This window comes from Periplaneta americana, chromosome 1, assembly GCF_040183065.1.
Source record: "Periplaneta americana isolate PAMFEO1 chromosome 1, P.americana_PAMFEO1_priV1, whole genome shotgun sequence".
NCBI lineage: Eukaryota > Metazoa > Arthropoda > Insecta > Blattodea > Blattidae > Periplaneta > Periplaneta americana.
Genome location: NC_091117.1, coordinates 212,404,759 through 212,421,293, shown reverse-complemented (window position 1 = coordinate 212,421,293; position 16,535 = coordinate 212,404,759). Strand labels below are relative to the sequence as shown.

General features: G+C 36.2%; 1 protein-coding gene across 1 annotated transcript; it reads left to right on the top strand.

Moving 5' to 3' along the window:
* Nucleotides 1-412: 412 nt before the first annotated feature.
* On the top strand, nucleotides 413-14,769 carry LOC138707848 (nucleoside diphosphate kinase A-like). The gene is made up of 5 exons (XM_069837830.1): nucleotides 413-597; nucleotides 741-842; nucleotides 2,815-2,930; nucleotides 6,162-6,269; nucleotides 13,151-14,769. The coding sequence occupies exons 1-5, from the start codon at nucleotides 469-471 to the stop codon at nucleotides 13,287-13,289; spliced, it is 594 nt and encodes a 197-aa protein (XP_069693931.1). The 5' UTR covers nucleotides 413-468; the 3' UTR covers nucleotides 13,290-14,769.
* The last annotated feature ends 1,766 nt before the right edge of the window (nucleotides 14,770-16,535 follow it).

Genomic DNA, 16,535 nt, shown 5'->3' with positions numbered 1-16,535 from the left:
ATAACTGTAGAAGTATTTAAAGTGAACGCTCCTTCCTCAGTTAAAATATGTTTGAGTACTTAACAAAACTCTTCTACCATAGATATACAAAGAAATAACAGAAATTACCACTCAGTACATCTCTGCAATCAACATTTGTAATGACAAGACACAATAGCTAGGTACTTCACCTGAAAACGGTAATCATATAATGAAGGTATGCATTTGTATATAAATATTTTATACCTGTAAGATGCTTATAGAGAACTGTAAACTTGATACCGAAATTTTTAAATATTGTCAATTATTTTATTGTATTTCCTTTAGAGAAATATGAAAGAAGAAAAAAAAAAGAACAAGTTAGTGGTCAATACTAATCTTCGAGCCGAGTAAATATCATCTGACGTCAGTAAATAAATACAGTGCAGCGGTTTCCATCGTTGCGTCGCTGTTCTTTCTTCTTAAAGTTATCTGAATGCTTAGAAAACAATGTCGGGAGTGAAAGAACGTACACTCATTATAATCCATTGCGACGGAATCCAGAGGACATTCATGGGCAGAATCATTGAACGATTTGAATCAAAAGGTTTCAGAATTGTTGCGCTTAAATTCATCTGGGTATGTTTCATCAGTGTCATTCTGCCCTTGTATAACAAAGCATACTTTGTCATCTAACCTGTCCATCCTATCTAAACTGTCGAATGTCTCTATAGGCCTATAGTACACTATAGCGAATCCTTGACATTTGTTTGACATTTTAGCCTACAGAAGATAAAGTGAAGAAGCATTATGCAGAACATGTGAACGAGCCGTTCTTTTCTACACTTATCGCAGACACATTATCGGGACCTGTTGTTGTGATGGTAAGAGATTTCTCTTTTCTTTTTGTGTATAACTATATGTTTCACATTAAAGTATATATTAGGAAAGTAACAAAATATCTACAAAGGTGACAGGTAGAGCTATCCCTATTTTTTAATTGAATATCCATATTTAATTAACCCTATTTTACCATAATGATAAATTAGGGTTATAATTAAATAGCCTACATTTCCGACACAAATGCACAAAGGTTACAAGCGAATACATATTATAACTTATAACAGACAGACAATTACATCACATGCAAGTACATAAGTAAGTATGTTGAATATATTACACAGAAACATATATATATATATATATATATATATATATATATATATATATATATAAGACATAAAAGCAGACGTATTACATAAAAGTGCATACATATGACATAAAAACATCTATATATATATATAATTTGAACTGGTAATGGAAATTACGGAAAAAAGGCTGAACGGATTTTAATAAATGATCCCTCATTTTGAAGCTTGGAACTCAAAGTTTTTTCAGAAAAATAGTAGTTTTCAGTGAAATGTCAATTTTTCAACATAATTTTCCTATTTTCCAAAATCCATCTGTCGTCAGTTTTGAGAACTAGCTAATTGCATTTCTGAATAAAACAAAACACACACTACAGTAAACAATATTACACGAAGGCCATGATCTGCAAGAATGCTGACATATTTAGAGCTTAAATTAAATTGGTTATTAAAAACTTAACTTGCTAAAAATAATTTACAGGTTCAATTCTGTGGTGTGTAATTTTCTGGGTACAGCTGTGTATTGGATATTAAAAACTACAAAACTTGAGGTGGTTTGATGACATTATTACTATTAGAAATGAAATATTATTGTAGTTAATGCCGTGATGTGACTATTTTTCATTAATTATACATATTAATGCTATAATGATGATATTATGAAAGTGAAAAGTTTTGGGGTTATTTAAGTAGATGTAGAGAATAACTTAAATTAGATTTTGATTTCTATATTTTACTGAGTGGCGGCTATATAGTATATATAGTATATGTTACTGAAAGCTATAAAACTTACGTAAGATAATATTATTAAAAATCAAATATTTTTATAGTTATTAATCAAGTGGGGTTGGGTCTTTTTCATATATTTAATGGCGGTGTGGTGTAGATATTTATATGCGTGGTTCTCTTCAGTATTGGCTCGAGAGAGAGTATCTTTCATTATTATGGAAGCAAATAACTTTCAGAATGTCTGGTATTCTTCATTGAAAATAAATCTGAAAAATGTTTATTTGAACGTCTAATGAACTTAGTTTGCAGCATTTGCTGCACAAGCCACTAGTATTATATATAAAGTACATATTTAATAATAATAATAATAATAATAATAATAATAATAATAATAATAATAATAATAATGGGGTTTTTCATGGTTTCCCTCAGTCACAAAGGCAAATGCCGGATTGAAAATTTACATACCGTGATTTATCATCGCCTCAATCACCAATATCATAAACATTACTCAAAATCTAAAATAAGTTTTATGAACACAAGCCACCTGTAACACGCGACATAGAAACAGGAACTCAATAGTAGTAAAAACGGCCTACTGATATACTCAAAGATCCTACACATGACTTATGATCACAGATGTTTTTTTTTATTATTTTACGACCCTTTATCAACTGCTGTGCTTATATAGGGTCTGAACGAGAAGATGATAATGCCAGCAAAATAGTCCATGGTCAGGGCCGAAAGTTAACCAGAATTGCTCTTAATGGGTTGAGGGAAAGCCCTTGAAAACATTAGGTAACTTGACCTAACCAGAATTTTAACCCGGACCCGCTCGTTCACGGTCAGGAATACTAACCGCTACTCCACAGATGTTAAAGCATGTATAAATAAACTTTAATAATAATAATAATAATAATAATAATAATAATAATAATAATATAATACTGTATGTTATACAATTTATTTACGTTTGTAGGTCTGGGAAGGCCCAAACGTAGTAAAAATTGGAAGACTTTTGATTGGTGCCACTGATCCTAAAGATTCCCACCCAGGAACAATCCGAGGTGATGTCAGCATACAAGATGGTTGCAAGTAAGTTTACTATTATGTGTCGTCACGACGAAATGATATGGCATTTGGTTTGGCTTGTCTTTACGAGGACTGGACCTGGAAAGTCTTACACTCAGGCACGCTTTGACCATTGTGCTCTTTATATATGGGATCATGGTCGAAGTCAGGGATGCAATCGTGAACCCGATTCTGACAGGTGGGCCATCCTGCCTCAGCATCTGATAGAGCCAGTGGACTGCCAAGGAACTTTTCAACTTTTTACTTTCCAGTTTGCACTTTCCGTTGCAATTTCTGTTCCACTATCACTTTTGAAAACTGGTTCGAAAAGTGAAAAGGAAAAGCAGGGGGAACTTTTCGAATATATTAGGCCTACTACTTCTGTTCCATCATTACAAAAATTTTGAAACGTGCAAAGTCATATGCTGAAAAGTGAATGGGATTTTTGAAAAGAACCTAGTCTCTTTGCCATTAGTTTTAAATTTATTAAATTCATTATATTTTTGCTATGGATTCAAAATAATTTAGAGAAGAAAATATAGTAATAAGAAGAGAAAATTTACCATTAAGTGAGTCAAGTGATGAAGAACCCAAAAAAAAAGTAGGCCTATAATTGAAGACCTCCCTCAAAGAAGGTTGTATATCATATACTTTTTCATATGATAGACAACCTTATTTGAGGGAGGTATTCAATTATGAAAACAGGACAAACTTCCATAACCTCAATTTGTTTACATTTTGTGAAAGTTTTTTAATTACTTCAACTCAAGCAGATTATGTCCTTGAAAGAACTGGGCCTATTTTGGAACAAAAAACAAGAAGTTTATCTGTTTTATTTAAAAAACAATTTGTTACTGTCACGTTTTTATTGGCTAGAAAATGGAGCTCAGCAACATGGAATTGCAATTGCTATTGATTTGCAAAGTTGAGAAGTTGAAAGTGAAATATTGCGAAGTTGCAAAATCCAATGGTGGAATAGGCACCAGATCCTATTTTGCGAACGATTAGCGTGATAAACTTTTCGGAAACCTGTACTAGCTCAGCTTATTTTTAATATTGCAGATGGGACATGAAGTAAGAGAGAGGTGGAGAGCCTTGGTGGAATGATAGAGAGAATGGGAGTACCCCGAGAAACCCTCTGCAACTTCGACTTTGTCCACCACAAATTCCATCACGACGGATCGAACCCGGCCTGGGTGACTTAGATTTGAGGCACAGACGCGGCAAAAGAATGTGTCGTATTTACATAATTGCGAATCTTTTTCATGCTAGGTATTTAACGTAATATTGTGTCGAATTGTGCGCAATCACTGTCTACGGAACTAGTGCTGAGTGGTCAGATTCATGAGCGAACCGACTCTTTTGAACGACTTCCTCAATTGAGCGGTAATGAAACACTTCATTAGTTCAGAGCTGGTCGTTCACAAAGAAGTCGGTGACTCTTGAGAGGAATGTAAATAATAGACTCTTTAACAAACGAACGAACTTCCAACATCCCGCGCTCGCCAGTAGCCAATGACGTGGCATAAATTATCACGTGACTTAAGATCGAATTCATAGTCGTCACTTATAAAATGAGGAAACACTTAAATAATGAGCATTTCCTTAGCACTTATTTCAGATCGTATTGCAGAGACGCTACTCATTCATATGCCCTGAGCATTCCCTTGACATAGAAAGAAATATGGCAACATGGCTAAACGTGAGCGCTTTCCTACATTCAATTGTTTTCCCGCGCCTTCAAATTGTTAAGTCGGCATTATTGTCATACACAAATACACAAGTAAATATAGAACTAAAAATTATACAAAATGTCCAGAAAGCATTTTACAGAAAAGAAAGAAGTGAGCTAACTAGTTATGAAATATGGAAATATCGTCGAAAGTAAAAAAAAATTGATAATTGTTCTCTCTAAAAGAAGAAATTGACATGGAACAAAATTGCAGTTGAGTTTAATGCAAACTCCGGAAATATTCCTGTAAGTAAATCATTTTAATTTATTTTTCAGTTATTTTTATCCTAAACAAAGTGGAAATGATATAATTACGCAAATTTTAACAGCTTATTCCTTGGGTAGAATACAAACAAAAATGCAAATTACACTTTGTTGGGACGTGAATATTTTTCGAAAAAAAAAAATGCCACTTAAATCTATTTGAAATGCTGCTGCATCATAAAATCTCAAAGCAACCAGTACTTTCAGCAGTGGCGAAATCGGTAAGCCTCATGGCTGTATTGTGAATTGAAATGAGAGACACCAGAATATTCACAACAGTGTTCTTGTCGAAACGGTATCTCCTCTTAAATTGTTGATCATTATACATCTCTACAGGGTTTTCCATATCTCTGATATATCTTTTGCTTGCCGAAACTCATTTTCATTTTAATTACAGAACTCAATAAATTAAATTAAATCATAATCATCTATTGTATACCGAATCAGCTGATTACAATCACATGACGAAATACTTGAGTAAGCTGACAAGCTACCTTATTTGAATAAGTGTTCACTTTAGTGGGATTTATGAATTGGAAATTATTATAAGCAACTGCTTAAGTGTTTCCTTACGATAAGTGTTGACTATGAATTCGGCCCTTAGTATGTAAATCAGCTATTACAGTAGTATGCTGATTTGAGTTACTAAACACGGGAGTTCAGATGGAATGGTACACTTCATTTCGGCATATCTTCAAGGCAGTACATTCAAGGGCCGAATAGGTAATAGTTTCTCCAACCCTCGTGAAATTCAAGCAGGATTCCCTCACGGGTCTGTCATTGGGGCCCTACTGTTTACTATGTTCATCAATGAACTCCCTTTTTGCTACATCAATGGCGAAAGAGGTCATCTGTATATATCTGCAGACGACACAGCCCTCACGTACAGGTTAGCGTCCTGTAGATTACAGTCGATCCTAGATCACCTCCAGCCGTGGTTCCGTGACTGTAGGATCACTATCAACATACATAAATAACAGGCCAAGCTTTTTCACGAAGAGCTAGGTTCGAAGGCATACCATCACCTACAAGAAAGATTGGATAATTCTGGATTTGCAATGAAACACCTGCCCTTGGGCAGAACATTGTGAACGAATGAAGCTGTCTTTGCGACCGAATGCTTCCAGGGTTTCTGTGCATTGTCACGATGCTCTAGTTTCTTATTTAAACATATTTCTTTAAATAAAACTCTGGTTAAAGTTAGTTGAGAGTTTTATAAAATGCGCACCTATTGAAAATTTTTATTGTTGTTATTTCAGAAATACTATCCACGGCTCAGATACAGTGGACTCTGCTAACCGTGAAATCAGTCTCTGGTTTGAGCCCAATGAAATGGTTGACTGGCAGTCAGCATATGATGCTTGGATGTAAGAGTAATAGACGTGTATCTACCATCAAGTGTGTACTTTATATAAACAAAATATAATTATTATATTTAAAAACTGATATCTTTTAAATATTAATATTTTAATATATACACTTACTAATATTATTATAATGGGCGAAAAAAAAACTACCATTTTTGTAAAAACTTAATCAATAAATACATTTCCAAACAAAATCTGACATTTTCAAAAGATGTTTATCTACAAAATGCGCAGAAAATAAATCATGATTATTGGCACCATTACAATGGAAGCCACCGGCTTGGCTAATCGGTTAAGATGCTTGCCTGCCGGTCTGAAGTTGCGCTCGGGCGTGGGTTCGATCCCCGCTTGGGCTAATTACCTGGTTGGTTTTTTTTCCGAGGTTTTCCCAAAACCGTAAGGTGAATTCCAGGTAATCTATGGTGAATCTTCGAACTCATCTCGCTATCACCAATCCCATCGATACTAAATAGCATAGTAGTTGATAAAGCGTCGTTAAATAACAAACTATAAAACTACTGGGTTATTTAGCATTGAATGGGATTCGTGATAGCAAGATCAGCTTGAGGATTCGCCATAGATCATCCGATATTCGCCTTACAGTTGGGAATATTTAGGAAAAAGACCCAAGCAAGAATGGAATCCATGGCTGAGCACAACCCCAGATCAGCAGGCAATTGCGCTAATCCCCATTTCAGTTTGGTTGATAGGCTTTCCCTTCTACTCACACTCTTTACCGTCCGTGAAGGGGAAGATGCTACTGTCTACCTTACTAACGTTCGACTAATTGACTTTGAACATAGTGAAAATTCTTATTATTGAAAAGGTTTACCTGTAATCTATATTTCGAAAAATCTATACTAAGCGTTTGTATTTCATTTTACTGTTGTTTATATCACCTGGCACATTAAAAACCTACTGAGAGCAGAAGATAAATGTTTTCTTCACCGCTAGTTGCTACTCTAAGCATGTAGGTACAATGGGACAATCTGCACTGTGTTACTCCTCCCTGACTTCATAATACAAACTGGAACCCCTTAATTTAATTAATTATTAGTTGAAAATATTGTAAGAACGACACTAAAATATACTGAAACATGTAATTGTCAGACATCTGTGTCTCTGTATTTTATATCCACTTATGTACTTCATTTAATATTTTATTTTCTTGTGTGTACAACTTGGGGGGGGGGGTGCAGGTGTAAGAGGTAACAGCTACCAGTCTGTTACTGACGGACTCAGGGCAAGTAGAAGGGGAAAGAAATGCCTTCGCATCCTCTCAACTTGTATGAAATGTCGTTTAGTGCCCAAGCTATGCTGATGGCTGCTTTGTCTACTTACTGAATGACCCAGTATAAAATTGATTTAGGGGAGAGTCGGGTAGTATCGGACATCGGGTAATATCGGACAGTGCGTTTCTTTCATCTACCACCATATGGTAGTACCTGAATGACATGGTTACGTTTCTCTATGCGACTTCACAGAAACGTAACCATGTCAATCAGGTACTATCATCTTGTGGTAGATGAAAGAAACTCACTGTCCGATATTACCCGATGTCCGATACTACCCGACTCTCCCCTAAATCATTTTGTTCACATGTGAATAAATATGAAATACTTCACTCAATTTTTTTTCCTCCATTATCCATTTATTTTTTCCCTTCTAAAGCAAATTTGTTAGGACACTGTACAAGCTACGAACTCTGGTGGGTGTTCGAAATATCACAAACTGAATTTCTACACGAGAATCTCAAAATGCGTTTAGTGAGGGAAATGCCTACATAAAAACATACTAACAGGGGCGAATGCTAGTCACGAAAGTTAGGCTTGCTATTTTATTTATAGAGGAAGATGGGAGGATATAATAATTCATAATTAATACAAATAATCAGACCCACACAAATAATTTATTTTATAATAATTATAATAATAATAATAATAATTCTTTATTTATACTGGCAGAGTTAAGGCCATAGGGCCTTCTCTTACACTCTACCAGGTCACAAAGTATACAAGCAGTTAAAATTTAACAAAAAGTTAAAGAACAGAATACTAACATATTACAAAAAAAATAATAATAATAGCATAATAAAAACGACACTAAACAACTGAAAATAATACCATAATAGAAAAAAAAGAAAGTAAAATACATTGGAATATAGTGAAAGCAATTCATTTAGTATAAATGGTTAATATGGAAAAACGTAAGGAAGAATATATCAAAATGGAATGTAATAAAATAATAATAAAAAAGAAAAGAAATACGAAAATGAAATAAAACTCACGATAAAAAGGCTATGATAATAAATTCATCGGCTGATAAAGAGAACAAAAAGGGGTAAAGAAGGAAAAAGAAATATATAGCCTATATTTTTACAAAACTACGGCAGAGAAAAGGGCTTATAATTGAAAGGAATCTAATTCCAAAAAGTGCAATTTTAATTTATTTTTGAAACTAGACAATGTCCGACAGTCTCTGACATGTTGTGGTAGAGAGTTCCAGAGATGAGCTGCAGAGACCGTGAAAGATGAAGAGTAGAAGGATGTTCTGTGTTTAGGAATGGAGAGTGTGATATGGTGTTGTGAGCGAGTATTATGAAATCATTATGAGTCATGGATCATATTCGCTTATCAGATGTAGAAGTTCGATATAATATAACAAACATGGCCAACAAAACAGTTTATTTAGTTTTTTCGACCCTGCCAACCAATGCACATTGTTGTATTGAGCTGCACTGAACGAGCACACATATTCTCTATAATGTCTGTCTTCTCTTGAATAGTCCTTCGGGAAAATGGATGTAATAATAAGGTTTCAATGACACACAATTTCGAACTCATTGCAGTACTTCAAATTAATGTTTAAGAATTAATAATACATGCAGCAGCTAACACATGCATTCCGTTCATACAATTACATTGCACTCGCAAATCACAGCACATTCCCGCTGTCAATACTGCTCTGTGTAACGTTAAATAGTCGTTGGTGTAGCTCTCGGACCAGAGCTTCTAACAACACATAACAGAAGCATGTGCGCCTAGGACGGACTAAGGAGGAAGGCACTTGCGCGCGCATCATATTCTGCTATTTCTACGTCTTTCCTGTAGCTCCAAGAAACGAGCAAGCATTGCAATACTTGCGGTGTGCAACCTGCGGATGGTAAGACACCTATACAGTATTCCAAAAACCAAAATAAATTTTAATGTACGTAACGCCATTTTGAGAAATACACATTCTATGAAAATACTGGGCTTGCACAACAAGCATAGCATGCCCAGAGAAATCGCCCCTGCATACTAACCTTATTACAATTCTATGAAGTCAATTTCTCCAAACACACAGCCTCTTCCAGTTCAGTGCAGAAGGAAATTATGAAAATTAAATTAATTGCAAAGGATAGTGTGAGCAGACATCCTCTTTTGTCCGGGCATGTCCTTTTCAGGCCTTTGTCCAGGGCAGATTTTTTAGAAATCAAGAAATTTCCTCCTTTTCGTAGCTTGTATGTCTGATACAGTGAAACCTCCCATTTACGGACATCGAAGGGATGTATCATTCTGTCCGCATCTGGGAGGTGTCCTTTATTGGGAGGGAGGCTCCCCAATCTAACAGTAAATTTATAATATGCATTATGTATCCCTTCACGCATTAAATGAAATGTATTACTGTAGTTTAATTTATAAATACAGTATATTACAGTAAATTCTTTGCAACTTTGAACTACAGTATACAAGACCAAAAAAAGGAAAATACAGTACTGTGCCATGCAATTTTATTCTAGGTCTACAGCTATGCAGTACTGTAATTTACAGTTTTCAACTTAACCTTTACGTTCAGGTGCCTTGTCTCTCGAAACAGAACAACTGATTGAAGTGAAGAGAATAATCCTACTAACACAATCATGTGTCGAATACAATTTCGCGATTGTGGAAATCTTGGACACATCAGACAGGTCAAATTTTATGACTCTGTTTATCTACCCACTTCCAGCTAACAAGGGGTAGTCAGCTGGGCTAGTGGTAGCCTACGAGACCCTTATTGTCTTCTTTCATGTTAAGGAATTTCTGTACAGTTCTCAAAACTGAATTTTCCATTTGTGTAACACATTAGATCTTCAAATCTAAGTTCTATCCGCAGTCAGGAGTAAAGCAAACTTTAGGACTGTGAAACAGCTGTCCTTGTCTGAGAGTGTCCGTAAACGAGAGTTAAATTTATCATTATTTCTATATTATTTCAGTTGGGACACAAAAATCTGTCTGTATTTGAGGAGTGTCCCTATCTTAGGGGTGTCCATAAGGAGAGGTTTCACTATATTTTGAAATTATCTGATTTGACTCTTTTTTTCCAAGTAATTTTCCTGTAGGTGGCAGCAGCATCAACAGAATATTCTATTTGTCAACGACCATCACTCTCTCTCTGCATACAAAGTAATATTAAATTCACATTTTGTACAGTCATTTTGATAATTATAGTTCCCTTGGCTTTCATATGTAGTTAACTGGAAAATAAGTTTATATTATTAAGTTTTATAAGTATACTGTAATAAAATAGATATTGACGTAATTTAAAGTATAAAGGCCTTGCCACACAGAATGCGGGCTACCGCAGCGGGTAGGACGTTGCAGAAAAACGCAGCAGACTGCGATCAGAGACGTCACACACACATACAGCACTACACTAATTTTTTTTTAAAGATGGGACATGACAGTTAAGCAGCCGAGCTTGGAACTACAGTGCTATGTTGCCAATATGGACTACCATGCTGCCAGCTGATGGAAGCTAGCAATTGGCGTTAAGATGGCTGACGTTAAAACATTCTTTGACGATTGACATGAAGGTAAGAAAACAATACAAAAATCGCCAGAGAAACAAACACGAAACATACCAATGCTAACATTGTGTGCACAATAAATGTTGTCAAGAGAGCTATTAAGCACTCATCACGTGGTAACTGTAAGTTTGGCAACTCAACCGTTGTTACCATACCAACAGGCCTACCATGCTATGTGGCATTCAGCTGTTTTTCCGATCGCAATGCTCCTGTCATGTCCCATGTTTCAAAAAACCAAGTATAGTCTGTGCGGACGGCACAAAATCTAAGATAACTTATGAAAACAACATAGCGTGCATTCTGCTGTTTCTATATCGAGTGGCTATTGTGTATCTAGCTATTTACAATGAATTATTCTTCTGACGAAGAGGAAATGCTTGCATTTTTCACTGTAATGAGAAAATGTAGAAAGAGAAAATGGGTCCACGACATCAATAAGAAACGAGAACAACTTGGCGAATATCACAGACTGTGTCGGGAATTGGAGTCTTTTGAAGATAGGTTTTTTATTTATTTTCGAATGTCTCGTGAATGCTTCGAAACTTTGCATCAATTATTGGAACCGAAGACTGAAAAATTTACAACAAACTGGAGGAGGCCGATACCTGCAAGACAAAGGCTTGCGATTTGTCTAAGGTAGATTCACCAAAGTAATTCAAATTGACATTTATTTTAAAAATTTACTTGATATTATGAGATATAATTATACTAAAAATTGTCATATAAATATAAATCATAAAGAATTTCTTTCTTCAACATAAACTGATAAGCATTCTGTGTAACCGAAATGATTAACAGTCAGTTTACTGATGTTTACCTAAATGTTCAGAAATGTACTCCACTTTTATAAAGATCCTTCGCAGTGCAGTATTCTTGGGTGACGTCTGTAGGTCGGGGTCCAGTGCGTTTGGATAGTTGACAGCTGGAGTGGAATGTTGGGCGACTGAAGAAGAACTTTGAATCTCGGGGAACAGTGCAGTCCCCACAGAACTGGTAGAATGATTACTACTATAATCAGTATACACTCTGTTCTGATCTGAACCAACTGAGCTCGTAGATGGAGATTGTGGATTTTGCTCTTCTACTTCTTTTAGTTCGGCCTGACCAAATAGGTAAGCCAAAGTCATTTTCATGATGGCCTGTCTTCTTGCAGAGAAGCCTTTGAATGTTCGAGCATAGCTCGAAAAGAGATTATCTATTTTGTCGAACTCACGCTTGGAGCTATTCTTCTTTTCGAAGTAAATCAACTTCTCGACACCTTCACTAGATTCTTTATTTTTCACCTTCTTCCGGACTGGCGTTTCTGACGATGGGGATGGTGCACCTCTGACAATACTTTCATCAGCAGGACCAGCCTCATGGTCTAGTGGTCGGAGCTTCTGGCTATAGTTCCTGAGGTCCCGGGTTCGATTCCCGGTTAGGTTACGTTTAGATTTAAGACCTCTCCTGGCACCACATTATCATAATCATCCTATCACATCATCGGGGTAATGTAACTCTGCCTTCCAGGCGCCCCAACCTCAGAAGTGGGTTACAACTAAGCCACGGCCAGGAGAGAAGACCAGAAATGTCGAAAGACAACCTGGTGCATTGGATTAAAAAAAAAAATTTCATCAGCAGACTCAGTGACATTGGGGGGATTGAGATTCCACAATCAAGGTTTCTGTGGATGGAACTTCGGATTCACGAATGTTCGATGCTGTTGAACTGCAAGTGAATCATCCAAAAACTGCAGGTGGCTGCTCCACGGCCATTTTTTATATTTATTTGCGGCTGTACCCGTGGTACCCTTATCAAACTTTTTGAATTTCATATAGCAATCTCTCAGGTTTCTCCACTTGTATTTTACAGAGTCACCTGAAACAAAATAAAAGATTAAAAAATGCTTAAAATCGTATTTTAACTGAAACTTTGTACATTTAAAGGAAATGTGATATATTTTTTTTTATTTTAAAACTAACATAGAGATATTTTTATGGACGTTTGTTGTTTTTTTTTTTTCAGACATTTGGCTACCGGTGATTCACACAACTATTGCATTTTCTTTCAGAGTTGAGTGTTCAACAGTTTCTAAAATCGTGAAGGAAGTCTGCAAAGAAATATGGACTGTCTTGCAGCCCTTGCACCTGCCTACCCCTATAGAAGAAAGATTGGAGTCCAAGAAATATGGAATTTCCCTAACTGCATAGGAAGCAATGATGGCAAGCACATAAGATTAAAATGTCCCTCTAACAGTGGCTCAAATTATTTCTGCTAAAAAATTTTTTTTCCATAGTTCTTCTGGCTATAGTTGACCCCTTTTACAAATTTCTCGTTGTTGATCTTGGCAGTTACGATAGGCACAGTGACAGCGGTATTTTTAAAAATTCCAAGTTTTATCGCGAGTTCATTGCTGAGAAAACACTTTTACCTCCTAAACCTTTATCAGGGACAAACATTTCTGTTCCTCATGTACTTATTGGTGACGAAGGGTTTGGATTACATACATTTTTTATGTATGTATGTCTTGATGGAGAAATTACTGCAATAAGTGAAAGTCTCAGGAATCTTCTCTGCCACATCAATAAATTTAAAAATACAGTTATATTGTCAGACTCCAAAGCAGCTATTCTATCAATAGTCTCTAGACACACACTTTCATCTCAAATAGCAGAAATAAATAAAATGCTCTCTCAACTAATAACACTCAATAAAAGAATTGTATTCCAATGGATACCATCCCATTGTGGAATCCTGGGAAACGAGAATGCAGATGCTTTAGCAAAGAAGGGCAGCACTGCTACTTACAGACCTGTTACTAAATCTACTTATTACTCTGTGAAGAGATTTATTAAATCTACATACTTAGACTTCAACAAACAAAATTTGATAACACAATCACAAGAGAAAAAATGGAACTCTCTGCATCATAATCCACAGTTGATTCCTCATTTACCACGCAAATCGTCTGTAGCTGTATTTAGATTGGCAACAGGCCATGATTGTTTGGCCAAGCATCTGCATAGAATTGGAATATATCAGTCTCCTAACTGTCCATTGTGCAACTCAAACCAAGAAATGGATTCAGAACATCTCAAAATCTGTGCGTCAGTGGCTAACCATGACAATATCTTTGAAAAATATTGGAGCGCAAGAGGTCAAATGACTTTACTGTCAAACGCCTGGCATTAGAAAACAACATTTTTAATGCGTCCTTTCCCCAAATCTGCTATTGTAAATGACCCACGAAAAAAGTAATTCAACCAACGGCTTTCAAGAGCTTGAAGAGTTGTGGAAAACGCATTCGGAATATTAACTCAAAAATGGCGTATCTTTTTTAGATCTATAGAGACTAATGTCGAAACTGCTGTGCTCATAGTACAAGCTGCATGCTGTTTACACAACTACATTACTAATACTTCCGACTTAACCACTGATATAATACAGCAAGGTGAAAATGGACAACCCCTGCTTTGCTTTCTCAAACACCAAGTAACCGCACAGCAAACAGTGCTGCTTTCCAAGTTCGACAACATTTTGTTAATTATTTCAATAATGATTCATTATAAAAATATTTATACATAGTAGATTCCTGCTTCCATTATACTTATTAATTATTAGATTTCTACCTCATACTAGGATTATGTGAATTACTTAATAATTAATTATTAGATTTCTGCTTCTACTATTATGTAAATTACTTATTAAGCCAAATTCTTACAAGGGAAGGGTTTCAGCTCGAACAGGAATTTTTGGTTAAAAATTTGTACAGAGACTTACCTCACGATGGGGATGAAGACCCTAAAAGCATTCATTTGTGTAACTCTCCGTTTGGTTGGTATTGGTCAATACATTTCTTTAAAAATGTACATGAGGATTCTCTATAAAATGCATGAAACAGCATGGAGCAGAGCAATAAGCACAACACGCAGAAGCAACACCTGAACAATCTTCTGAACAGCACTCCAGTGCTCAAAAATTAAATGCTACCTGAATTACATTTTTGAAGTTCGAGACTTGTTCACGATACACATAACCAGCTGACTGCCAGGAATACTGAAGCATAGGGCGGTACACTGGAGCAGACAACTGGTTATGTATAACAGAGTGCATTTTCATTACAAACACTCGATTTCCCAAGTTAAGTTCCGGATTCTCAGCAAGAGTCCTTACGCAATCTGTTATCCCCCGAGCATATATTTTGTATTGTCTAAGGAAATAGATATCCAGAGGCTGGATATATTTAGTTTTTTAGGTGGAATGATCATACATTCCATGTCCTAGCCTTGGAATGATTCATTTATTAAGGTTGCGTCCTTGTGCATATTCAATGACTCACACAACAGTCTACATTTTTGATTAGCTGCAATATTTTCAGACAGAACGTTGGAGAAAAATGTTCTTAAATGGGCTTTAGACATTTTACCACTCACACTAATTTCTAGGCTAAGGTAGGTAAGGTGTCCCATCTCCTTAACTTGTGCAGTGCTCTCTCCCCACCCCTCAACTTGTACAGTGCTCTAACACACAAACCACACATTACACAAAGGAATGCTTTTGGGAGCTTTACAGAAATGTAAAGATGGACCTGTATACAAATTTTGGATACAAAATTCCTGTTCGAACCGAAACCCTTCCTGTGTTAGATTTCTACTACTTTTATTAGCATGTAGGCTAAATTTCTTATTAATTTTACTGGATTCCTAGTTTCAGTGTTACGTAAATTACGTAATATCGACATAAATAAAACTATGTTGAAATACAAAATGTATAATGCACTTACCTTCTAAGTTCAAGGCCAATCCTATTTCCTTCCATTTCTCCGCCTTCTTCACAACGTTTTTCTACTCCAGATGTCCGGGATCGTACAAAAATTTATATTTCCGTACCTCTTCTATGAGTTTTTCAGTCTCCATGTTCCTACCAGAACGCAAGGGGCAACAGACTCGAAACACAAACTGAAACTAGCCCGCTGCGTTAGAATGGCGCGTGTGTGACGGGGATGATGCAATATTGTGTAAAACAGTACAGTGTCCTTCCCGCTGCGTGCTAGGATCACAGGATGCTGCGGTAGCCCGCATTCTGTGTGGCAAGACCTTAATATAGGCCTAAGCCTAAATCTAAATACATATTTTCTCTCCTCTTTTTTCGAACAATATCCTCCTTTTTGAAGCCTCGTGTCCTTTCTTTTCTATCGATGTAATCTGGTCACCCTAGCAAAGGAATATACTGTTCGCATTTCAGGAGAAGATCCGAGCAAGAAATCCAAGTTCCCCCCCCCCTCCACTCTTATAACCAATCCCCGGTACGGAACAATCTGGCTAGTCGGTCAATGACACCACCGCCATCAACCTGCTCCTTCAAAGATGCTGAGTCACTAGCTTACCCTCTCCTCGCAGGGATCTTCTCGTGAAATTCGGACAGTACTGTATTAAAGGTATAGTATACCACAACCA

Bases quoted from the DNA above. Each gene is read 5' to 3' on its own strand.
- LOC138707848 (XM_069837830.1), top strand. From the start codon at position 469: ATGTCGGGAGTGAAAGAACGTACACTCATTATAATCCATTGCGACGGA. The intron at 598-740 runs GTATGTTTCATC...TTGACATTTTAG, and splicing joins TTGCGCTTAAATTCATCTGG to CCTACAGAAGATAAAGTGAA. The intron at 6,270-13,150 runs GTAAGAGTAATA...ATTTTCTTTCAG, and splicing joins TCAGCATATGATGCTTGGAT to AGTTGAGTGTTCAACAGTTT.